This window comes from Biomphalaria glabrata, chromosome 8 (genome assembly GCF_947242115.1).
Source record: "Biomphalaria glabrata chromosome 8, xgBioGlab47.1, whole genome shotgun sequence".
In the NCBI taxonomy this organism is placed as follows: domain Eukaryota; kingdom Metazoa; phylum Mollusca; class Gastropoda; family Planorbidae; genus Biomphalaria; species Biomphalaria glabrata.
The window spans coordinates 4,265,727-4,292,074 of record NC_074718.1 but is presented as its reverse complement, the minus strand read 5'-3'; the positions used below and the strand labels follow the sequence as shown (position 1 = coordinate 4,292,074).

Sequence of the window (26,348 nt, the reverse complement as noted above, 5' to 3'; positions counted from 1 at the left end):
GTGTGTGTGTGTGTTTCAAATGTGAGAAGAAAGAGAGCATTTTTGGTCTTGAAGAATGATGAAATCACGACTGGTTCTGTCATAATTGATGTTAAGAACCGCAGACGGCCCAGAGATTTGAAAGAGTAAAGACTTTTTTTTTTTTTTAAAGATATAGATAGTTAAATATCTGTTAATTTCGATCTTTATCTCATTTCAAGTTAAATCTTTGAACATTGTAATAAAAGTCGTATTGAGATTTTGTTCGCAAGAGAAGTGTGTTGCAGTTATTTGAAGTTTATTATTTGAAATATGGCTTTGTCGACAAGAGAAGTTTATTCCATTTATTTAAATTTTATTTATTAAAAATATAATACACCTACATCGGTTTAGTTGTACTAGATGTTTGGAGCTTACCTCCAATGACCGATCATAATCACAATGGTACGCATTAGTCAAGGTGTGGCCCTAACAATACAAAAGCCAAATAGTTCAAAGCAAGAAATTATTACGGCAATAAAATGAGCTAAAAAAAATTATTATTTTATAGGTAAAAGAAATGTTTATAAATTGGTAATTTATAAATGAATATGCTTTAAATGTCTTTTTTTTTAGAACCATATCCTTTCTCATTTGTTTTTGTTTATTTTTTGTTAGGGTTCTACCATAAAAGAAAAGTTGCAAGCCAGTGATGGCTAACCTTATTCGGCCTGCGGGCCGAAAATATACAAAAAAGAAATTAAATGGATCTAACGTTCTCTGTTATTAGAATCTAGTGGATCTAATTTTTATTTAATTTATTAAAAGTTATCACAAACAACTTCTGCGTGTATGGTTGTACGAAGTTGGAGCAATGAATTTTAGATATTCATCTATCGGGCATTAGCCTATGTAGCATAGGATTTTGCCCATCTCATTACTGGGCAAGTGTGTTCACACAAATCAGTGCTTGTAAGCATTGTGGCCATTCTTCACGCTTATTCCAAAGCTTATATAAACTTAATCTGTCTGGTCAAAAGTTTGTACCCGTCATTTCTCCGACACCCAATCTCGGATCTAAGATCAAATTTTGAACGCAAGAATCAATAACATTTTATAAAAAAATTGTTTTTGGTATCTCGAACAAGGGAAAGAAATTGTACTTGACCGATGTGTTGGTATGCGCTGAATAAGTTCTCTTTATAGGTTTGAAACAAACAATAGATAACTATTACAATCTTCAATTTTCATACAAACCCTCTTTTTTTTAAATAAATTCTTTTAGAAAACGATAACGGTAAAATTCAGACATCACTTTTACCAAATTGTTGTAAAAATGATGTCAACTCATTTGGCCTTTAATAAAAAAAAATGTGTTTTAAAAAAAAAATAGAATACCAAACGAAAGATTGAGAGCCCCAACGAAAGACCTTGCGATCTGCGTTGCAGATGATGTAAAGGTCATCTGTTTATGTGGCCTACGGTTAACGTGGGTGTCCTGTGACCAGCACAACGACCAACCGCCTTTACTTTTCCCCAGATAATGTCATGCACCCATTAGCGCTGGGTGGACTCGGAGTAGCCCAAAGATCCCGAAATATTTTAGGCGTCCCTATTGTAGACTAATAAAAGAAATTGGGTAGGCTAAATAATGATATTTTACTTTTTACAAAGCTTATATCAACTCATTCTGATGTCTGTCTCTCTGTCTGTCTAGTAAAAAAAGTTTGTACAAAACAAGAATCAATAAAACAAAAAATTTAACCAATTCGTTAATTAACTATTAGTAATAATTATTTTGTTTGGCATCGAACAAGGGAAAGAACTTGTACTTGACAGATGTTGTGGTATAAGTTGAATTAGTTCCCTAGAGGAGTCTTGAGCACTAACGGTAACAAAAAAAAACAACCCCGTCTCTCTCCAACTCTTCCCCCTCCTTCCGCGTCTGCCCAAACTAGTCCAGGTAAGTGGTAGGACGATAGCGCATTGGGAAAGCTAACAGCACGACATTTCTCTCAACAAAAATAATTGCTACACATATTTCTAATCGCAGAGATTTATTGCTGTTAGTCTAGATCTAATACAAATTTAATGGCACGACTGAACTAAATTGAGTACCGCAATTACAACAACGCCAAATATAAGATTTTTTTAAAATTATTTTTCTAAATATTTTTTTGGTGTTATAAGTTTCCACGTTAATTGAATTCACTCCCTTGAAATTCTCACGTCTGCCAAGTGACTGTATAAGATAAACAACATTAAAATGCGACAGATTCTACGTGTATTCACGGAACTATACTCATGGAACCATAGCTTCGAGATTTTATGATCGGAATGCCGTCGCGCATCATTTTTTCCGCGCATCGTAGCTTTTTGAGAAATCAATGATGATGCCAAAGAAGAAATTTACTCGGCGAGACACTTTGATCGACCTACATTGAGTGTAAGACTTCCTTACACTATATTTTATTATTAGATCTGTAAAAACTTCATCCATTTTCTGATTAATTGACATGATAGATTTTTTTTTTCTGAATAAAGTGATCTATTTAAGTTCCTGTCACACAACAACTCCACATCACCGATATGATAGATACAATTTTTATGAATAAGGGATCTTCACAAAAGTTATAGTTCCATGGTGTATGTAAGTTCCTGTCACACAACAACTCCACAGCACTGATATGATAAAATTTTTATGAATAAGGGATCTTCACAAAAGTTATAGTTCCATGGTGTATTTAAGTTCCTGTCACACAACAACTCCACAGCACCCACACATGCTGAACCTCCATTTAAATACAAAAACAGTAATACATTGAGTCCAGAGACTCATCAAAGAAGAAATAGATCAAAATGATGGAGGGGAAACACATGAAACATGGAAGACATAAAAGCATGTATGTGCAGGTATGATACATAGAAGTAACAAATATATAGCATCATTCTACAGTAGCTTGGTAACAAAAATATAGCATTATTCTACAGTAGCTTAAATCTAGCTCTATTTATTGAGTATAAATGAGTTTAGTAATTATGTCAAAATTACGGGAATTGGGAGGTACATAGTGAGCTAGCAAAGAAAATATTGTCAAGAATAAATATTTTCAAATTCTAATATATAAAGCCGCTGGTCTATAAGTAAATATATAAAATGAGGGTTACCAGACCTCCGGCAAAAGGAGGAAATGACATCCGTCCGGAAGGCATTGGTCTAAAATGTGACAATGTCGTTTTGTTTTGTGTTTACAACCTTGTTTATGAACTGAGGTAATCGGATATATTTAAGGCTGTTCAGTTGAAAAAAATGAAAATCCCTCCGGTGTCCTCAGTTGAGAGGGGGCCCAAGAGATGAGTGCCCGAAATTTGTTTTTACATTAAATTTTACGACATTATCTCATGTCTTGCTGTCAAATGTCAAAATGCAGAGGGCCCCTAAAGAGGTCAAGGACCCCCACCCACCCCCCGTCTCCCACATTCCTAGCTACGCCACTGTATGAAGGAAAATGTCGCTTGGTCTGTAAAATGATACTTAATGTACTAGTTTTGCATCTTATAATTTACTGCTATCTTTTATCAATGAAATTGTAAGACTGTTTTTGTCTTTTTAGTTTTCTTTATATTTTGTTTTCCTTTTAAATAAAGCGTTGTCCTATTTTCTGTTTTCCTATGGCAGTGCAGGTGTCTGGTAACCCTTCTTATAGCTCAGTGTTTCCCAAACTCTGTTCCGCGGAACCCTAGTGCTCCGCAAGGCCTGAATAGGTGTTCCACAAACTATTAAAATAATTAAGCTAGTGGGCCACCTGTGAATTAACCTCTCTTTAAAAAAATAAGCAAAGTGTTCTGCTAAATACTCAGATTAGGGGAAGATGTTCTGTTAAGAAAAAAGTTTGAGAAACACTGCTCTAGCCGATGTGAACAGAAAAATCACTGGCCTATATCTACAGATTTAAAAGTCACTGGCCTATAGAATATATGGGTGGAAACACAGGAAGTGCTAGAAGGAAAACAAATCAATGCCTTTTGATGATGAAAGCTACACACGGCAAACATGTAATTAACTTACTCGCGCTGGAGTCGCGTCCCTTGGAGGCATTGACTGACGTCATGGCGAGGCCGGCACTGGCCGAGCCAGATTTGGCTTCATTTGGCTTATTGCTAGTCTTAGATTTCGGCTTAATGGGTTTGAGAATGACAGGCGAAGGCGATGACCTGTGAGGGGACACGGCAGACGTGTCGCTCACTTGAACTGCCCGAGAGGGGAATTTGACAGGTGCTGTGTCGGAGAGGGGGGAGATGTTGAAAATTAAAATACAGTGACTAACTGTTGGAAAATAAAACACAGTGACTAACTGGTGGAAATAAGGTATAGTGACTATCTGTCGATGTTTAAAAAACAGTGACTTTCTGTTGATGTTTAACCTACAGTGACTATCTGTTGATGTTTCAACTAAAGTGACTATCTGTTGATGCTTAAACTACAGTGACTATCTGTTGATGTTTAAACTACAGTGACTATCTGTTGATGCTTAAACTACAGTTACTATCTGTTGATGGTTAAACTACAGTGACTATCTGTTGATGCTTAAACTACAGTTACTATCTGTTGATGGTTAAACTACAGTGACTATCTGTTGATGCTTAAACTACAGTGACTATCTGTTTAAACTACAAACAAATTTTTGTTATATATGCAAACAATAGAGTGACAACATAGAATTCTAGAGAAGATGCTTGTTATAGAGTGTGCGTGAGTTTTTCTATTGGCCTGACTAGATTCTGATTTGACCACGAGTAAGTCCGTCGTCGCAGTTGAGATTATAAATAGGAGGATGGAAGTTGTAGTGAGAGTCGAGTGATAGAATGAGGTGTAGTTTTAAGTAAGTTTGTGCTTTGTTTAGATTGTTCAATATATATATATATATATATATATAGAGAGAGAGAGAGAGAGAGAGATAGATATATATATATATAGATATATATATATATAGAGAGAGAGAGATAGATATATATATATAGATATTGATTTTGAAAGCTGTGTATATACTGTTAATAAAAGCTATATTTATTTTTTGTTTTAAAAAGAAGTTTGATCGCCTTTTTTTTATGATTCTGCATTAAGATATGAATAGGCCTTCAGGGTTTAGTTGGCCTAGTTGTGTGGGGCTACAACCCAACGACCGTTTATAAACAATGCTCTAGTGTTAAAACATGTTCTTTTTATTCCAATCAATTTTTCGTTGATAAAATATCTGGTTGGTAAATTTTTTAGTGGATTTTTATACATTTCATTATATAAGGTAAGTTTTACAGCTGATTTTTATAGATTTCATTATATATGGTAAGTTTTACAGCTGATTTTTATAGATTTCATTATATATGGTAAGTTTTACAGCTGATTTTTATAGATTTCATTATATATGGTAAGTTTTACAGCTGATTTTTATAGATTTCATTATATATGGTAAGTTTTACAGCTGATTTTTATAAATTTCATTATATATGGTAAGTTTTATAGCTAATTTTCATAAATTTCATTATATATGATAAGTTTTACAGCTGATTTTTATAGATTTCATTATAAAAGGTAAGTTTTACAGCTTAATTTATAAATTGCATTATATGGGGGAATTTTTTACATTTAAACTTTGTAGATTTTTCCACCACTTGGCTCATTTTTTCTCTCCAAGATAACTTTCTGTACCACATATGTGGAAGTGTCCCCTTTCGAGCCTTGCTATCCATGTGGCAGATGTAGTAAAAGTCATCTATGACTCTCTCTATATATATATGTTTAAGAGCAGTTAACGAGGTCGTAAATGAGGCTAGCGCAACAAACAACCACCCTTTTATTTTCTCCAACTAATATCAGAGTTGAGCATTCTAAAAACCCAGAAACTCGTATTTCTCTCCTAGACAGACAGTAATTTTAATTCAACTTGCCAATATGCTATCATATAAGAATATGTAATTACCAAATGGTCAAACTATTCACTTTTCAATCAAACTGTTTGTAGCAATGACAGAAGAATAAGTACTTGTTAAGATGTATTATATGCTAGATTCATTACGAGATAAGAAATAGACTGACTTCTGTTCAATGGCCCTTCAGGTGGCTTGTGTATTTATGCCCCTTTTAAATCTAGTATTTCTTTAAATATTAATGTGTCTTGGTATGTGGTTAGTTCTATTAGTGGTTTTGTTAACTGTTGTTAATATTTTGCTTCATTACCAACCCAAAGTGGCTAAATCTTTAATGTACTTACTATTTTTACGGACAGACGGTCGAGGTCCGCCATCTTGCAGTGTCTTCATTTCATTCATTTTGTTATGGAGCGCCTGAAAAGAAAATAGTCCATTACCTACAGTATATAGTATTGTTATTACTAAGTCTTATAACATTCCGCTTCCAACCCCAATATTTAGGTAAGATTCTTTGATAAAAAGTAAAAAATTGGCAAGATAAGCCTGATAAGCCTGATAAGCAATCAGGAAAAGCAGCAAAAAGCATGAAATAGCGCTGAACTATTTTTTTTGGCTCAAGAATCCCAATATCTATCAATAATTTAAGTACAGAACTGAAACAAACGAAGTGATACAATTACAATTCGTATTAGCTTTTATGTTTCAGTATTTTAAATTGTCTTCTTGTTCACATAAATGAAACACATCAATATAATTGCACAAATCAATTACTTTTGCAGTAATTGTAACTTTAACTGCTTAATAGTCTCAGACTAAACAAACCATCAGTTTTGCAGCTATTTATACTTCAAGATCGTCGTAATAAAACAGGTTTCAAAGTATATCAATGATGTTCACATTTCAGATTAATTTCAATTAAAAATGATATTCTGGGCAACTGCCTTTTCTAGTTGACAAATTTTGCGCATTATCTAACTAGTATTCATGAGTATAAAATAATAAACAAAACTACACAAACATCGCTTGTTATATAATTAGACTAAACAATATACGATTGTATACGTCAGAATACACCTTTAATAAAAAGCAAAGGGAGATAATAATAATTTGTTTTAATAGATAATATTTCTTAAACCAATACATTAGTTCTGAAATTGTGCAAACCTTTAAATACCTTGGTACTATCCTAGACAATAAACTAAATTTTACTGCAAATACTGATTATATCAGCAAAAAAGGGCAGCAAAGATTACGACTACTAAGAAAACTGTCCTCGTTTAATGTTAGCGAAAAGGCCTTGGCTATGTTTTATCACGCTCACATCTGCAACATTTTAAGTTTCAATATCACTGCCTGGTATGGCAATCTGAGCATTAAAAATAAAAATAAACTTAATAGAATCCTAAATGCTGCTGGCAAAATCATTGGCAAAAAACAAACCCCATTTGGGCAGTTGTTTGAGACAAACATCTATAAAAAAGCTAACAAGATCCTAGAAATAAAGAATCACCCTTTGTGTCAGGATTTTGTGATTTTACCATCACAAAAGAGATACAAGACACCGATAGCAAAGACAAACAGACACAAACACTCTTTTGTTCCCCTGGCAATCAAATCATTAAATAAGAACAATCTGGTATAAACTTTGTCACACGTAAATTATGAGTGAGTCTGGTGTGAATGTACACTTTGGTTTCTTATAGTTATAATGTTTTTTGTTTGGTGTAATGCACAAATTGTAAGACAAATTTCCTTACGGATAATAAAGATTATTATTATTATCATTATTATTATTATTATCTGAATGTAAATTCAATATTTACACAAGATCTATATCTAGAGCAAATGTTCATACCTCAGACATGACTGACTTGACACTGGACACACTTTGTCTGTGCTCATTCCTAGTGACGTCTGCGGAAGTGTTGGAACAGGCTTTGGAGACCTCTGGCGGCAAGAACATACAGTGATTACTACTTCAAAGTTATGATTGGTCAAACAATGGCATTCTAAATACATCCTGAAATACTCAGTAACACCCACACAAGACACCAATTTACTTCCAAAATACTTGACAGATTACAGGTGGAACGCTAAATAATTCATCTGCATCAGGGGCGGACTGGGTGTCAAAATCGGACCAGGCGTTTCTATACAATCCGGCTGATAAATTGTATATCATAAGGTTCTCAAAATGTTTTATAGTGCAACGATCACAGTACAAATGCATAGAGTGAACACTATATCCTTATATATAGGCCTTGTGTTGCTTTTAAAATGGCTGAGTGTGTAGATCCTAATAGAAAGAAGCCTACTAGAAGCACTGTTTTGTTTGTTTGTTTGACATGTTTCGGATGTTCCTTCAGAGTTGAAGATAGTTTACTTCCTAGTCCAAACCTCCCGCAGGACGACGGGGGATGGGAGCGGGCAGGATTTGAACCCTCGACCATCGATAAATCCGAACGACAGTCCAGCGCGCAAACCGCATGACCAGGCAGCCATGTAGGATATTACATTATTTCGGACAGTGTGTTAGGATTGCAGTGGAATACTAATTTAATCTAACTAATTTAAAGTAGTATTACATTGCAGAGTCTGTTGTTGTTGTTTTATTCAAAGGGTTACTTTTATAAGAGAATATTATAAAACCTTATCTTATTTTATATAATACAGACGTTATTTCAAAACAATACTTGAACAATACGTGCCGTAGTGGCCCTACCTGCCCATTAGGGAACCGGCCCACCGGGCATTGGCCGAATACCCATTGTTAGACACCTAGTTTATATTATTAGTTATTTAGCGACGCACCATAGAAGACGCACATTGAACGGGACTAGTGACGTTTGGGATATGTTGGGTTAGAGACTGGAAAATCAGTTAGCGATAGAATCCTCTAAGGTAAAGACGTGTTTAGTGACAGAGACTTTTACTGTGGCCTTTTATTGGAATAAATATATTATGAATTGTTCATCAGTGTTGACTACATCTCTTTACTCGTTAAATCGATCGTCTTGTTTATTCTGTATTGTTGATCAACTACATTGAATACACCCGAGCAATAAAACTCAAACGCTTGCAGAGTAATTGATTGAAATTCAAACAGTCATCTATAGTTGACCTCAAGACAGCCTGAACAAGTACATCACACCATATAGCCAGTCCGCCCCTGATCTGCATAAATTGGTACGCTGTTTGTTGGTCACTATTGTAGAGAACTAACACGATGCTATTATATGTTTCAGCACTAAAACGCTTCGAGCTACATTTATATATTTGTATATTAAGTGAAAGGCTATCTTCTAAATGGTGCTACAGTAACGCTTTAAAACGCCCATGTATAATAGGGCATCTTATTGTTTAGAGCACCAATGAGTCGTCAAGTGAAAATTCCATTCTCGCGATGACGTTGCCAAAGTGCATGTTTTTATATTCATCGCGTTCCTAGTGGTATTGATTCCATAGTTGGCATCTTGTTAAAATAAACAGAATCGAAAACATTTGCTTTGAATAATGAATTTGGCTACTTTGGCAGCACCCAGAAGACTTGTCTGTCAGATCTGGATGGTTTGCTCTATCCTGAGGTTGGTTTTATGTTGGAGATTTGTACAAATACTCCTTCTTTCCTAGTGCTATTAGAGCATGGAATGGGTTGCCTGAGCTAGCCAGGAAAACCAGTGACTTGGCAGAATTTAAGTCATTGGTTAATATGCATGACTGAATGCATGATGCGTAGGACGTAATATCTTCTTTTTTGAAGTAACGTCTGTATTATATAAGATAAGATTATTTTATTATTAAATATTGGAATATAATAACGTAATTAATGAAGACCAAAATATTATCAGGAATTTGTTGTTCTTAACCATCTGTCCCTGTGCAGTGAGCAATGCACACACCAATCTCTACTCCGTGCTCCCTCCACTGTGCCTTGAAGGATGACTTTCGACAGTGAGTCATGTCTTACAGTCTGACCAGACCAGCTCAGCTTTCGTCTCTTCACGGTAGGTATTGAGGAGTTCTTTCTTTTTTTTGCCAGCCACAGAATTGACTTCTAAAATTACAAACTCATTTATCTTCCTTTCTTTGTATCTGATACCCAGTATCCTTCTGTAGTATTTACTCTCAAAGGCTCGGATTCTTCCTTCTGTCTCAGCGTTCAGTGTCCAACTTTCACAAACATTTAGAAGTACAGAGACTACTAGCGAAGACTACAGTTGTAAATTGACTTGGAAGCCGATGTTACTCTTCCAGATTTTCCAGAAATTGGTCATGGCAGTGGATGTCAAGCTTAAACAGGTTTTTATCTCTTTTATTGACCCTCCGTCTCTTGTTATGTTTGACCGTAAGTATTTAAATACGTCAACTTCTTCAAATCTTTGGCCATTTTATTATGCAACATTTCGTATTATCTCGCCCACAAACCAATGCTTTGTTGTTGTTGTTTTTTTCCAGCACTGATTTCCATGGCAACTGCTCTAGCTGCAGCATCCGGTTTTGAAGTAAGATCTTGTACCTGGCCTGCATTTATTCCAATGCGGTCAATATCAAACCTGACCGCCCATTTATGGTCAAGGAATCTAGAATTTCCATAATGAAATGCTCCAGAAATATGTTAAAAATAGCTGGAGAGAGAATGCAATCCTATGGATGTCCTAAGACTTTCTCCAAATTGGTTGTTCAGCAGTACTGAGCTATTTGTATTCTGATATAGGGTTTTGGTAACATCAATTTTGGATCTATGTTGAAATCCCTTATCGCTTGCCAAATGCCATCATAAAAAACCCGGTAAAATTATTTTTTTTAGTCCAGGATGCTGTGTTCGAATTTCCTTTTGGTCTTGAAGACATTTTTCATTGAACAGTCTGTTTCATATTTGTTGAACAGTGCTTCCTTCGACCTGCTATCAAACCAGCCTGTGCTTCCTTCTACCTGCTATCAAACCAGCCTGTTCTTCCTTCTACCTGCTATCAAACCAGCCTGTTCTTCCTTCTACCTGCTATCAAACCAGCCTGTTCTTCCTTCTACCTGCAATCAAACCAGCCTGTTCTTCCTTCTACCTGCTATCAAACCAGCCTGTTCTTCCTTCTATCTGCTATCAAACCAGCCTGTTCTTCCTTCTACCTGCTATCAAACCAGCCTGTTCTTCCTTCTACCTGCTATCAAACCAGCCTGTTCTTCCTTCTACCTGCTATCAAACCAGCCTGTTCTTCCTTCTACCTGCTATCAAACCAGCCTGTTCTTCCTTCTACCTGCTATCAAACCAGCCAGTTCTTCCTTCTACCTGCAATCAAACCAGCCTGTTCTTCCTTCTACCTGCAATAAAACCAGCCTGTTGTTCTTCCTTCTACCTGCTATCAAACCAGCCTGCTCTTCGGATAGAACCTGGTATCGAGAATTTTTTATTATTTCTATTTCTGATAAAAAAAAGATTGAAACTCTTTTTTTTGTTTTGCGTATACTCTTCATTCTAAGCCAGTGATGCACAACCTAATTCAAACTGAGGGTCATTTTAATTTCCGACACTCGTGTCTTGTAAAATAAAATCCGCTCACTTTTCATGGCCGTAGTTTAGGCATCATTGTTCTAAGCCATATAAAAACTTTTTGTTTCCTTTAAAAAAAATTTTTCAAATGTCAATTGCCCTATTCACCAATGATCCCACAGCTGTTATTGTTGTAGATAAAAAAAAAACAACTTCGATTTCTTTTCAATGCCAGGCATATGCTAAGGAGAGAAAGGATGGAGTACAAGCTACATGAGTGCAGCATATTCATTTCAAAAAATCGCAGATTATCCACGGGGGCAAAGGTCAAGGAAATAAGACAGAACATTGATAGACGTAGTTTATTGTTTCTTCTGTGGCACAAAGATTCTTTAAGTAGGTCACGTCTGCTCTAATCCTCTGGGAGTTGTCGTCCATGCTTGTTGTTACAATCGATTCCATTTTGTAGCTTCGCATTTTATTATAATTCTGTCAATAATATTATAACATTTCTTATATAAAAATGTGTGTTTGAACCTAGACCTTTCTCCTGGAAGGTCATCATAGTGCCTCGAAAATCCCTTTCCTGACTCCCTCTCTAGTCTCTACCGTTAAACAATTTTTTTCAGCTTGCTTCGTTTCTTCCTCCTGGCTCCGTGCCAGGTAGGAAAGATGTCATTGTGACATTGCAGTATCGTCAAAGTTTGCACGTGAGCCAGGTCAAAGAGGGGAAAGGTCAAGCAAGCTTGCCGAAACTTAAGATATTATTGCTATGATTATCTTCTTTTCTTTTTTTGAAGACACGTCTGTAATAAATAAGATAAGATGAGATGAAATGAGATAAGATAAGATATTGTTTGTTTGCTTTACATATTTCGTGTTAAATTGTTACATCCTAGCCAAAACCTCCCTCGGGACAGCAGGAGATGGCGGAGGACTGGTTTCGATCCCGGGATCATCGAGACAGTCCAGAGAACTAACCAGTCAGCCATCTATAAATTGATCGATTAGATTAAAACCTGGCTCAGACAACAGAATTAAAATTGTACCTAATATGTGGCCACTATATAATAAATGGCGGGAGGGGGGGGGGAAGTAATTAAGTCAAACAAACAACAGCTACATTCAGGAAACAACGGTACGGGCGGACGATTGTAACGAAGAACATCAACATAAAAGAACTTTGTTTCATTAGTTAGTGGGGCTTTAATTAGTTCGTTCTGCGCGCATGCGTGCCCAGGGCGCAAGATTTTTTTTTATCACGGATGAGATTTCAGAGATGGCTGGTGAGCTGCTTGCCTGAGTCTTTGATGTCTTATCCTATCTTATAAAATACAGACGTGACTTCCAACAAGAAGATTACGTCCTACGGGTGTTCTTTAGCGACAGAGACCTAACAATTAAAAACATAGACTAGGATTAGCAGTGTAACGAAATTAAACACATAATTCTTTTGTCAGCTTTAGAGAGAGGTCGGCTTTAGTTTCTGAGTAGATTTTTGGCTAAACGACATTCGACGGTTGCCTTCATTACGTATAAAAGTATTATTCGACATCATTCATCAGCGTGGAGTACCTTTGTATTGCTGACCTTTGGCCTTAAGTGTTACCTAATCCTAACCCTAAGCCACGCGCGAGACACAGCAGAGGCGTCTAACAACTACATAAAAAGGAAATAGTTCTATTTTACCTCCTTCAGCGGAGATGTCCACTTCCATGTTGGTGCTGATGTCTGTGTGGCTGCTCCTCACCGAGCTGGCGTTGGTTGACATGCCTTGTCGCTCTAGGACAATGTAAGCCTCAGATAGTCTCTTGTTCAGCTGATCTTTCCTGCTGACATGCCCACCAGGGGAAGTGTTTCTCACTTTTACACCTGGAGATCTGTCCCTCTTGGGCATGGCCTTCACCGCTGAGGCCGCCGTGGGGACATTCAGCTTACTTTTGACCTTACTCAGATCCAGTTTTGGTGGTGGAGGGGGCAAATCTTTTATCCTCTTCACAAACTCTTTCTTTTTTACGTTCGTGTTCTGCGGTTGTTCAGTTTTGGTTCCAGAGGTCTGGTCGGCAGGAAGCTGGGGAACAGGGGCACTTAAGTACGCAGCCAGAGAGCTTTTAATTTCTGATTTGGGCTTTGGTTTGACGGTGTCTTTACTGGCTTCGATTTGGGACATGATGTTGCCCCACTTTGACTTTGGGGGCGCACGTTTGATAATGGGTTTCGGCTTCGCAATGATGACTGGTTCTCTTTCAGGTGAGGAGTGTCTGCTGGTGCTGATATCCTCTTTGGCAGCTTTATGTTCACCTTCTTGGGCGTTAGACTTTTTGTTTACTGCCTTATTCCGGGCTTTCTTTGCTTCCTTCTCTTCTTTGGGTTTGGCCGGAAGTGGTGCCTTGATATAGTCTGCCAGTTTGGATGTCACGTTGATGTTGGGTAGTTTGTGGTCCACGTTCTCTGAGCGTTTCTTGGTAATAGTTATCTTCTTGTGCTTGACCTTTGGCTGCTGGTCATCCTTCTTATCATCGACCTCCTTGTTGTCTGCCGAATCCACGTTCATTCTGTTGTCGTCTGTATCATTCATTTCGTTCGAGTCGTGGACTGAATGGCTTTGGTCGCCAGTCTCGCCAGGGGGGACAAGCCTTGCCGAAGAGTCTTCTTGACAAATGGAGTTGTCTCTGCTAAGGCCGTACACCTGGTCGGCCTCCGTGCGGTCATCTTCGGTGTTGGTGGTCAGGTCACTGTTGTAGTCTTCATCATCTGTGCTCTTCAGGTGGTCAGTGGACATGGCCTTGGGCTCACAGACTGTGGTCAGCTATGAAAGAAATGAAAGAAAAAGTGAAAACAAGAGTCATGCTCTCTTTCTTGCATTCTTTCTCTCTCTCTTACTCTCTATCTGTCTTTCTCTCTTTCTCTATCTCCTTCTCTCTTTTTGTATATTTCAGTCTCTCACAGTGTCTCTCTCTACCCCTCTCTCTCTCTCTCTTTCTGTCTCTGTCATTGTCTTTCTCTCTCTCTCTCTCTACCTCTCTCTCCCTTTCTCTTTCTGTCTCTCTCTGAGTGTCTCCCTCTTCTATCTCAATCTCTTCTATCTCAATCTCTTTTCTATCTCTTTATTTCTCTTTTCCTCAAGCTCTCTATTTCCCTCTCTTCCTCTCTCTCGCTCTCCCTCTTTCTTGCGTGACTTAATTACTTTTTCTCATGCCACATTTTAATCAGCCCTTATCATCTACTTGTGACAAGTTCTTCTTTGCGCCATCTTACTTTACTAAGCTTTCCCCCACATGATTGCGTCATATCACGTGATCACAATTGAAAAATGGGAGAAACGTTATTTTCACTATCAGAGATTTTATGAAGTAACTATTCACTTTAGAACTTGTGTAGGTCTATAGGTCTTGGTGTCTCTTACAACTAGAATGCAAATAATACTGACATACTGAGGTACCACTTTAGTAAACTATTCAATAAAAGGGCAGTAACAGTGTAAAGAATATCTAAGATAGTATATGTCTCTGGTTGACAAATAGGCCTACATCGAAATTTACACATCAAAAACTACTTTTCGATTTTTTTTTCTCTTCATAAACATTCTCCAGACCACAAAGCTCATTTTCGAAAAATATCCATTTATTCTCTGTTTCTTTCCGAAAATGTTTACAACCAGTTTTATTCAGTAAAATATAGTTACAAAACAAGTGATGGCCGAGTGCCATACCTTTAGCTCGGAGCCACACACACACACACACCCTTGCCTGCCCCTCCGCCCACAAATTTTTTTGAAGATAATGCAAAGGAATAAACTGCCTTATGTAGATTACATGGGAAGGGGGGGGGGGTGTTACAATGTTTCAAATATCTTAGGGACTCATCAAGACTAAATCCGGTCCTGGCCGAGTGGCTTAGTGCTTGGTCTATCAATTTAAAAGACTTGGGTTTTGAGCTTAGGAAACTATGGGACACCCTGAGTCAACCCATCTCTAATAGGTACCTGAAAATAAAGGCGGCTTGGTTGTTGTGATTGCCACATGACATCAGGGGCGTAGCTAGGAATTTTCCATCGTTTGGGGGTCCTGGGGCTTGACCCCCCAAACGATGCATAATATTTAATTTTTAATAAAAAAAAAAACACTAATTTGGGGGCCCCCCTCAAGTAGGGGCCCGGACGGATTTTCATATTCTCCCCCTTCTCCCCCCACCCTAGCTACGCCACTGCATGACATCCTCGTTGGCCGTTGTCTTAGAAACAGATGATCTTTACATCATCTGCCCTACTGATCGTAAGGTCTGAAAAGGGAACTAACTGTGCACAGGATAAGATTTAGTCAACAATTTAAGAGGCTGGAGCCCTAAAACCTCAGTTTCCATAATAAAGAGAAAAAACAAACATTTGGACAGTGCCCTATCCTAAGCTAAACAATCAATCCGCCCCTGCCGACTGAAACCTAAAGAAACAAACCCAAGTGCATCACGAGTAGACCTAAACTACTTACGTCCTCATCAAGGCTGAAGTCCATGCTATTGAGTCCTGAAATAAAAACAAAAAAAGGTTCACAGAATTGCTGTTACATGACTACCATTACTATTACATGACTACCATTACTGTTACATGACTACCATTGCTGTTACATGACTACCATTACTATTACATGACTACCATTGCTGTTACATTACTACCATTACTGTTACATGGCTACCATTACTGTTACATGACTACCATTACTGTTACATGACTACCATTACTGCTACATGGCTACCATTACTGTTACATGGCTACCATTGCTGTTACATAGCTCCCGTCGCTGTTACATGGCTACCATTGCTGTTACATGGCTACCATTGCTGTTACATAGCTCCCGTTGCTGTTAAATGGCTACCATTGCTGTTACATGGCTACCATTACTGTCACATGGCTACCATTGCTGTTACATGGCTACCATTGCTGTTACATGGCTCCCGTTGCTGTTACATGACTACCATTGCTGTTATATGACTACCATTACTGTTACATGGCTACCATTGCTGTTACATGACTACCATTACTGTTACATGACTACCATTGCTGTTATATGACTACCATTACTGTTACATGGCTACCATTACTGTCACATGGCTACCATTGCTGTTACATGGCTACCATTGCTGTTACATAGCTCCCGTTGCTGTTACATGGCTACCATTACTGTCACATGGCTACCATTACTGTTACATGGCTACCATTGCTGTTACATTACTACCATTGCTGTTACATAGCTCCCGTTGCTGTTACATGGCTACCATTACTGTTACATGACTACCATTGCTGTCACATGGCTACCATTACTGTTACATGACTACCATTACTGTCACATGGCTACCATTACTGTTACATGGCTACCATTGCTGTTACATGGCTACCATTGCTGTTATATGACTACCATTACTGTCACATGGCTACCATTGCTGTTACATGACTACCATTACTGTTACATGACTACCATTACTGTTACATGGCTACCATTACTGTTACATGACTACCATTACTGTTACATGGCTACCATTACTGTTACATAGCTCCCGTTGCTGTTACATGGCTACCATTACTGTTACATGACTACCATTGCTGTTACATGACTAACATTGCTTCTATATGGCTACCATATCTACTATAAAGTTACTATTGCTGCTATGTTGCTTTCATTGCTACTTTATGACTACCATTTCTACTATATATGAGGCGCGGTAGCTGAGCAATTGGCTTCGGAACCGAAGTACACGGTTTCTAATCCTGGTAATGACTGGGATTTTTTATTTCGGGATCTTTGGGGGGCCTCTGAGTTCACCCAGCTCTAATGGGTACCTGACATTAGTTGGGGAAAAGTAAAGGCGGTTGGTCGTTGTGCTGGCCACATGACACCCTCGTTAACCTTAAGCCACAAAAACACATGACCTTTATACCGTCTACCCAAGAGACAACAAGGTCTTAAAGGGAAACTTTACTTTTTTCATTGCGACTCTATGGCTACCTAAGAAAACTGCAATGGGCTACAAGGCTAGGCAAACATAAGAACAAGTGTTAGAGAAGATCTCAGCCTGTAAACGTCGTGGATCATGATAGATCTGATGAAATATTTTGATGAATATGATAGTGAAATAGATATGTTGGAATGCAATAAAGTTGGACACAACTGTCGTCCCTTGATATACATTGCTATCCTAAATAAATGCTTTATACTTATTGCGGTCATTGTGCTGGCCACATGGCACCTTTATTAGCCATCGAATATATTTAAAATAGTGTTCTAAATTACCGTATTTTTGCACATTAACCTTGCATACGCCAATAGCCGGCACAAAAAGACCCACCGGCATGTTCATTGTTCCCGTAATGTTAATGAGTCAAATAAATTGTGTAAACTCAGCACCTTTTTTATACCCCGCACAGCTGCTAATAGTTTGTAAAAACTTGTATAATCCGCGAGTTATATGCGCGAAAATACGGTATATGACCCATAAACTGCTAGGTCTAAAAGGGAAGCTTAACTTATTTTTAAAATATTTTTTGTAAGATTACAAATAAAATTATTACATTTGCGTTTCTTTTTTTTTAATTTTTATTTAGAATAATATGGTAATTCTTTATAAGGTCCGTTATACTAATCCATTACCTTCATCAAAAATGTCGTCTGCAGGAGCAGACGATGTCGAGTGAGCAGCACATCTTTTATCCAGCCAATCAACGTTGGGGGAATTGGTCGTCAGCGTGCCCAGCTCTGAGTCTGTGTCTGGCACGTACCCTGGACGGACAGACAGAAGAAACATAAATGACAAGATTCCATTTACACCTTTGATAGCAAAAATTAAAGTCGTTCCTAAGAATTTCCCGTTTCTCCATCAGTCCCACAATTCTCTTAACACGCTGTTTCCGTTACATAATTTACAAGCATTTTGTAAATAACAAGACTATCATCATTTTCTTTCTTTAGCTAATGTAAATGATGATGTATATAGTACATTGATTGCTCGAAGTTGGCAAGTGGCGAACAAGCAACTGGCCAAAAACTTGAAGTAGGTCAATAACTACATCTATTTCTAAGATTAGCTAACAGCCTCCCTTACTGTTACTAAAGTAGCCACAGGGTAGCCAGATTTCGGTCCTTGGCAGTAAGATCAAATTAATCTAGTCAAGCATATGAGATTAATTCTTAAGTAGATTCAGAACTAAAAAACTATAGATGTATTGAGAGGGTTAAGTTTCCGAAACAAAATTGTAACATTCACTGAAAAGGCGACAACGGCTTTGAGTTCAGCATTAGGTCCCAATGACACACGCTAACGACACGCTTGAATGAACATGGCATTTAGAAAATGTGACAACAAAAGTAGAGTGACCCACAGGGACAGTACAGGTGAAATCTCGTCCTGACCCTTCCACAGCTTTCTTCTTACAGTGGCGGCAAACAAAAATGACTTGATGGGTTTCTATTTCTTATTTTCAGGCATCTCAACTGGTAAGATCAAAGGTCGCGAGACAGCTGTAACCGATCCGAAAATCAAACGCTGGGATGAAACAGCAGGTACACCGTTTAAAAAAAAAAAAAGGGGGGGGGGGGGACAAACAGGACTGCAGTCAGGGGCCACAACTATACAAAAAAAAAGTTGCTCCTTTATGCATTGTTATGCATCCTTTATGCGTATTTAAAGAGGTGGAGGGGGGTTGGCATATGCGCGCCCAGTTGTCCGAGGTCCCAATATTTTAGGCGACAGGTCTGAACACAAGAGACAGACAAGAAAACTTAGTCAGTGACTAGAATTCGTAGACCATACAGATCTTTTTAGCTCCTTAAGCCTGAAGAGTTCCATTACTCCAAGTATTAAGCTGATGTTCCCGCGTCAAGGATCCAGTGTGTCGATTTATACAGTGACCGTACGACTAACTGTAAGATTACAGTGATCAGACATATCACGTGACTCGGGTGGAGCTCTTCTGATGCGTAAAATAAAAAAGAAGATCAAGACACATGTCGCTTTCAAACAGCAGACGACAGATGAAAAACTTTTATTAAGGTGTAGGAATAAAAATATACGGGTGAGAAGTTAGTATGACCACTATGGTAGTTATCCAATAAATCACCCGTTGTATGAATACTAACTTAGAAAAGTAAATATACCATTATATCTCTTATAAGTGAATTAATGCTGTGGTGTACACTATATAGTAGAGCTATATCTTATTTTAAAAAAATAATTTTTAGAAAGTTGAATCATTTTTAACTTAAAATTCGTTCAAGGGTATATTTCAATATTTCTTTTTTATTGTTTACTTGTAATGAAATTCAAGCTAATAATTTAGAGAAATTGACTTTTTAAAAAATATTTAAAAATCATAATATTCTAGATATCATTTGTACCTCGTGTATTCTAAATCTCTACAACATTTTCTATGTGAATGTTAATAAGGACACCTGAGTCTAGACATTATAACGGCATAGGAGTGCAATAAGGTCTGGGATGTGTTTAACTGAGTCATAGTTTAACTGCGCCATAGTTTAACTGTGGTGTAGTTTAATTGAGTCACAATTTAACCGATGCAAAGTACAAAAAGTTTCATAAACTTGTGATCATTTTAGATTAATGAAAAAATTTAGCTAAGATCACTAACTAGATCAAAGTGTGAAATTTATGAACTTGAAAAATTAGATTTTAACTCATTTCTACTAAACCATAGATGTAGATTAAATTAAGATGTTAATAAAAAAAAATTCGTGCATATCTTAGAAACAAAAATCTATTTTTTTCTCGCTAAATACGGATTAACATTACACTTTAACATCTCTGGTTTAAAACCTGGCCAAATTCTGTGCCATGTAGGATATTCACTTCTAAATTAGAAGGAATGGTTCCTTTAATTTCTTACTTTTTCTTGATATACACTTTTATGTTTTAAAAAAAAAATCTGGCATGCGAAATCACATTACCTAATGTGCCAGTTGGTTTCTTAATTTCAATACATGCTACGACAATCTATATTTATTAATATTATCTAAGAATGGTGTGTACGTATCAGACAATGTTGATCTAGTCTGCATTGTGTTCACAAATACTAACTCTTACACTTAACAAAGATGTAATGAAACTTTAATGTAGACACTAATTTAAATATTAATTTCACATAGTTAAAACAAAATTCATAGTAAAAAATAAAATCACAAGTATAGAACCATAGACTTATATATTATATCTAGACTGGAAACCGGAAATAAATTCTTATCCGCGATTGATCAATTCACAGACCTATATATAGATAGATTTTTATGTACGTAAACTCTTTTTTCAGGCTCTAAGGGAAGTCGCCCCAATCAATCTTTTCTGTCTTATAAAAGTAATGATCTTTGGCTTTCAAAGTTTAGAAATAATGCAAAATCATTTCTCGGATATTCAAGCAAATATATGAAACAAAGCCATTACCTGCTTGTTTCCATTGAGATAATGTTTTAAAAAATCCTAGATAAAATAATTCATGTTGATTTAAATCATCTTATGTACATTTAAATAGATTGATTACCTAGATCTTTTTAGATTATGTATCTAAAAATTGCAAAATAATAATTATGATACGAGAGTACTCTTATTTTCGATATTCAATTACTAGATCTAGATCTAAAAATTAAAATGTTACATAGGTTATGGTTGAAAAAAAAAGAAAAAAAAACTTTATTTCTTATGACTACTTTACAAAACAACGCCTTGATCCAACTTTCTAAAAAATTTTCACGACATTTTTGAAGTGCTAAAAAATCTCCATGTCCAGTTTAGAGTAGTATATACAAGTCTTCTATAGAACTTTTTAAACTTTGTCGGCTTCTTTTATTTTTACATTTATCGATTGCTTTTACCTTTCCATATTATAATATCATAAGTTATTTAAAAAAACAAACAAAAGCCCCAAGATAAGATTAATTGATTTATTATAATAGCTAGACGTCACATGATATTTAATCCACTTATTATACGGTAAGACCAGATTATGAAGAAAATAGTATTAATTTAATTTGTATTTTATAGTGAGAGAAAAAAAATATATCGTGCTAAAAATAGAAATGACTAAATACCAAGACTAGTAAGGAATCCGTGCAAGTGTATTTTTAGACATGCAAAAAAAAAGGGGAGAATAACTAAAATGCGTTTGATGTAATTAAATCGGGATCAAGCAGAAATAAACATGCCTAAAGGGAGATAAACTAACTTAGTGACGACAACATTTCTTTTGAGCCGGATAAATGCACGCAAGGCATACACACCTAACGGCTAGACATAGAGCTAGAGAATCTATACCTGTGTCCGCACTTGTGGTGGAGATGAGAGATATGGGGCGATCTCTCTTACTTCGGTGGTCCCTGACACACTCCCCAGGGGGACACGCCTCTGAGTCACGTGGCTTCGTCTCGTCTTCCTCCAGGACGGTACTGTCCTGTAAGATGGTGACATCTTCAAGGGACATCACCGATGCCGGAGAGTTGGAGTTGCCGTCCCCGAAAGAGTTATCTCCCTCTCTGTGCATGTCTCCAAAGCAGTCCGCCGTCTGGGAAGTCGGGCACACCTCGTCTGCGAGGAAGTCCTTATCCTCTACGGACACGGGCGTATCCGCAGCGTATTCGGCGGCAAGCGTTTCCTGGGAAGAGTCTGAGCTGACGGCCCTGGTGGTGGTGTGGGAAGAGGTGTCGTCTTCACGGGAACAGTCGTCCGAAGAACTGCCACAGACCGTGGAAGATTTGCTGGCGCACATGTCGAAGCTTTTATCGGATATTCCCGAATCCGTCAGCATGCTCTTGGAATCTTTGCCGAATATCGGGAAGTCGTCCAGGCTGTCTATGTTTTCAAAATCATTGTCCGGAGTCTCAAAAAGCTCTGAGTCGTCTATGACGCTTGAAGGCATCTCCGGTTCTATGGCTCCATCGCTGTGCTCAGAAACATCTCTTGAAGCATCGCTTAGGGACTCAGAAGTGCCGGTGCTCGCCGATGTTGTCATGGTGCTGTCCTGTTGACCTATTGGGATCTTACCTTCAAACTCTTGACCATAATCCCACTCAAGAGCTTGGGAAACTTCCGGCGATGCCCCGGTGGAGCTGTCCTCGAGGTTTTCGCCCCTGGCCTCACCTGAAGAGTCTGTCTTGGGTTCGGTTCCACTCGAGGATGAGTCGCCGCCTTCGTAATTAAAACTGTCCGTAGAGATCTTTCTGTACTTCTTAGACGGGGACGAAGTAGCGGAGTCAGACTGGCTCTGGAAGGAGTGGACATGGCTCTTCTCAACCTTGGAGTAGCCCCTCTTGTTGTCTGCCTCTTGCGCCTGGACCTGTGACTCTAACAAAGTACCTCGTGCCTGGGTCATTCTGCCACTCTGGGAGGTCAAGCTGTCTAAGGGTCGGGACAAGTCATCACTACAACCACCACCGCTAAGTGTACTAGCATACCCACCTGTGGAGACGCCGTCCTCGTCATAATGCTGGTACCCCCTCGAGTCATTCGCCTCTGTCAGCATATCAACTGCCACGATATCGCTGTCAGGAACCGAAGATCCCTGTGAAGAATTCGACTCTGATATGCCCTGAGTAAAGCCATTCGATTGTGTGGCCTCGTAGGTGATGCTAGTCTTTTGATCTAGCATCATAGCATCTTGGTAATGAAAATGAGCACTCCCTGGATCGGTCTGCGAATTCGGTGCTGAGTATTCTTGTGAAGTAACTTCAGGGGCGGAATTTTCATATTTGTCGAAAGACTCGCGGTGCTCCCTGTACCAAGAGTCGGATGGAACGTTTTCGCCTTCTTCGCTGTCTTCTGGTTGCACGATCTGAGACATTTCTTCCTCTGGGTCAAAGGTGAAGTTTAAATACTGCCTGCTGTCCGCCCGCAGCTGCTTCTTGATGCCTCTGCTCAAAGTCTCTCGCTGCAGACCATCATCCTCAGAATCTTCAGAGGATCTGGCGCTAGCCGTTTTACACCTTTCATTTTCTTGGTCAGAATAAACGGAAGCTTGATAATTGGCGGATGTGGTTAACGCATTTTGATGCTGGCCGGGAACACCGGAAGTTCTTTTGAAGACACTTGCTGGCTCTTCATATTTATTATAGGAAGTGCGTGCAAATGTCGGTAGCTTGGAGTGACTGGAGAAGACGCTGGGAATGCCAGACTTTGCTACTGGAAGACTAGACTTTGACTTTTTCTGTGGAATCTCAGTGTAGTCTAGAACATCCGACAAAATGTTTTGATCTGCTAATCCGTAAAGGGCTTTATTTTTTGTGCTGAAGTGAGAACTTCTGAAATATTTCGACTGGTCACTGTGAAAAGTGATATCCGAATCTTGTGGGCTGGTTGTGGGGCTAGGCTTGGTGCAGTCTATGGCCTCGAGTTCTCCTTCTTCGAAACACTTGAAAGCCTTGTTGGTCCTTTCATTGAGGCTCTCTGTGCTGCTGTAGCTGCCCTCGGAGCTGGAGGCGAGTCTGCTCAAGGAGCTGGACGTGTCCAGGCAGACTTTTTCCTTGGGGGCAAATATCCCATGGTTTGGCCGGCAGTTGAAGTAGCGATGGCCGTTCACCTCGCCGTCGTGGTTGCCATCTGGGTCAAAGAGTTCTATCCCGCAGAAGATGCCAGGAGCTAGGTGGGTGGTCCCTAGATAACGTAATATCCCGGGCTTGACTCCTCCTATTTTAATCCTGGCCCCCACTCGCAAGCCTACACCGAAAGCCGGGCTTTCAACTTCTTTCTCTTTTCTGGACACCGTGTTTTCCTTGACAGATGAACTGTATGCAGACGTGGACACGGACGAAGGCGGCGCTTGTGGAGGCAGTTGTATAACAGGTGAACTGGTCAGCAATGACACAGCGGGCGCGTGGGACGAAGGCGAGCTGTACACATGTGAGCTGTAACCCCCAAAAGGCGGCTGCAAGGGCGCCTCAATTTGGGGCGACTGCTGAACTGACGCAGTGGGGACTTTCCGAAAAGACGGCAGGAATGATCGGCGTTTCTTTCCTTCTCCCTGGGAAGCCTGGAAAGAAAGAAAAAATAAACGTAGAATATTATAAATAATAAATGGAATAAATAACATTTAATATATATATATATCATGGGCGTAGCCAGGATTTTTGTTCGGGGAGGGTTTTGGGGGGGGGATTCCCCCCCCCGCCCCCCCCCCCCCCCGGGCGAAAAAAATTATATATATATATATCTGAGTGTGTGTACATAATTAATCTTTATTACATTCTGACCCTTTCGGAAGACGTTTATTGTTTATTGTAGACTCCCCGCCCTTGCTAGCAAGGGGGTCTGGGGGAGTTCGTAGCTCTCCCCCAGCGCGGGGCGAAGCCCCGCCGCCGAGCACTATTTCTGGTATTGAAAGCCAACAAAATACATATTCTGAGGTATCTACAGTGCATTATCTTGCTATTTAAAAGTTTTATTTCAAAAAACCTAATGTGCTATTCTTACGTTCGGCGCATTTTCCGGCAAGCTGTTTCCGCAACTCTTATTTTGCGTAATTCATTTTGTGTGAGAACATGTCCTGCAAAACCTCATGCGACGCTCTGTCACAACCTTACTAAGGATTCGACTCCCAGTTCGGCATATGATTTCTTTGATTTAGACCCGATCTCTATGACTGACTCCTAAAATCTGTCTTAACCATCTTTGTTGAGACACATTTAATGATTTTCAATTTCGGCAGAAGACTATTCACACTTTATTAATGGAGCCCAAGCCACTGGTAGAAATTTGTAACCTTTCTTGACTACGCTCTTGGACTTACATGCCTGTATTTCGCTTTAGATTTTATATCGAAAAGGAAAGTTTTTTCGTCAAATCATCTGTTCAGGGGTTTTGAACTAAGAAATCTCTGGAGTTTTTTTGTTTTGTTTTTAATTCAAAACCCCATTTAGCTACGATCTTAGAACCTAATGTGCTATTCTTACGTTCGGCGCATTTTCCGGCAAGCTGTTTCCGCAACTCTTATTTTGCGTAATTCATTTTGTGTGAGAACATGTCCTGCAAAACCTCATGCGACGCTCTGTCACAACCTTACTAAGGATTCGACTCCCAGTTCGGCATATGATTTCTTTGATTTAGACCCGATCTCTATGACTGACTCCTAAAATCTGTCTTAACCATCTTTGTTGAGACACATTTAATGATTTTCAATTTCGGCAGAAGACTATTCACACTTTATTAATGGAGCCCAAGCCACTGGTAGAAATTTGTAACCTTTCTTGACTACGCTCTTGGACTTACATGCCTGTATTTCGCTTTAGATTTTATATCGAAAAGGAAAGTTTTTTCGTCAAATCATCTGTTCAGGGGTTTTGAACTAAGAAATCTCTGGAGTTTTTTTGTTTTGTTTTTAATTCAAAACCCCATTTAGCTACGATCTTAGAATTTGGTGACTGTAGTTTGCTTTAAAATAATATTGAAGAGAGAGGTTTTCAACTCTAAACGCTCTGTAAGGGAATTTTAAACTCAAAACCATCTGGAGGGGTTTTAAACTTTAAAGAAAAAGCCATCTGGAGGAGGGGGATTTAAACTCAAAAACCCTTTGGCTTCGCTCATAGATTTTATAGTGTGTAATTTGCTTTTTTTTTTATATTGAAGAGGTACTTTTTAGCTTCAAACCCCAACTGGAGGGAGGGGGGTTAAACTCAAAACCCCTTTGGCTACGCTCATAGAATTTTGAGTGTGTAATTTGCTTTTTTTATATTGAAGATGGGGTTTATCGTAAATTTTGGAGGGGGTTCTAAAATCAAAATCTTCCTCAACTGTGCTGTTGGAATTTGGGGATTGTTGTTTGCATTTTTTTTTGTTTTGTTTTATAGAAGAGGGTGATTAAACTGCAAAAACCTCTGGTAGGGGGGTTAAAATTCAAAACCCCCTGTAGGGGGTTTAAAACTCAAAGCCCCCTGGTAGAGGGATTTGTATCTCAAAACCCCCTGATAGGGGTTTTTTAATCTCAAAACCCCTTGGT

The 26,348-nt window shown here is 38.5% G+C and overlaps 1 protein-coding gene across 4 annotated transcripts in view; it reads right to left on the bottom strand.

The window, feature by feature from the left end:
• The window catches only part of LOC106054707 (serine-rich adhesin for platelets-like), a 116,645-nt gene that overhangs the window by 42,959 nt on the left and 47,338 nt on the right, over positions 1-26,348 (bottom strand). For 2 of the 4 annotated variants that reach the window (XM_056037346.1, XM_056037347.1), the window contains exons 2-8: positions 21,680-24,386; positions 18,013-18,141; positions 15,859-15,893; positions 13,061-14,180; positions 7,742-7,833; positions 6,228-6,300; positions 4,028-4,237 (exon numbers count right to left, since the gene is read on the bottom strand). In XM_056037346.1, coding sequence (XP_055893321.1) covers positions 4,028-4,237; positions 6,228-6,300; positions 7,742-7,833; positions 13,061-14,180; positions 15,859-15,893; positions 18,013-18,141; positions 21,680-24,386 — 4,366 coding nt within the window. The remainder of the gene's footprint in view (positions 1-4,027; positions 4,238-6,227; positions 6,301-7,741; positions 7,834-13,060; positions 14,181-15,858; positions 15,894-18,012; positions 18,142-21,679; positions 24,387-26,348) is intronic. The other 2 variants (XM_056037349.1, XM_056037348.1) reach the window with 2 other exon arrangements.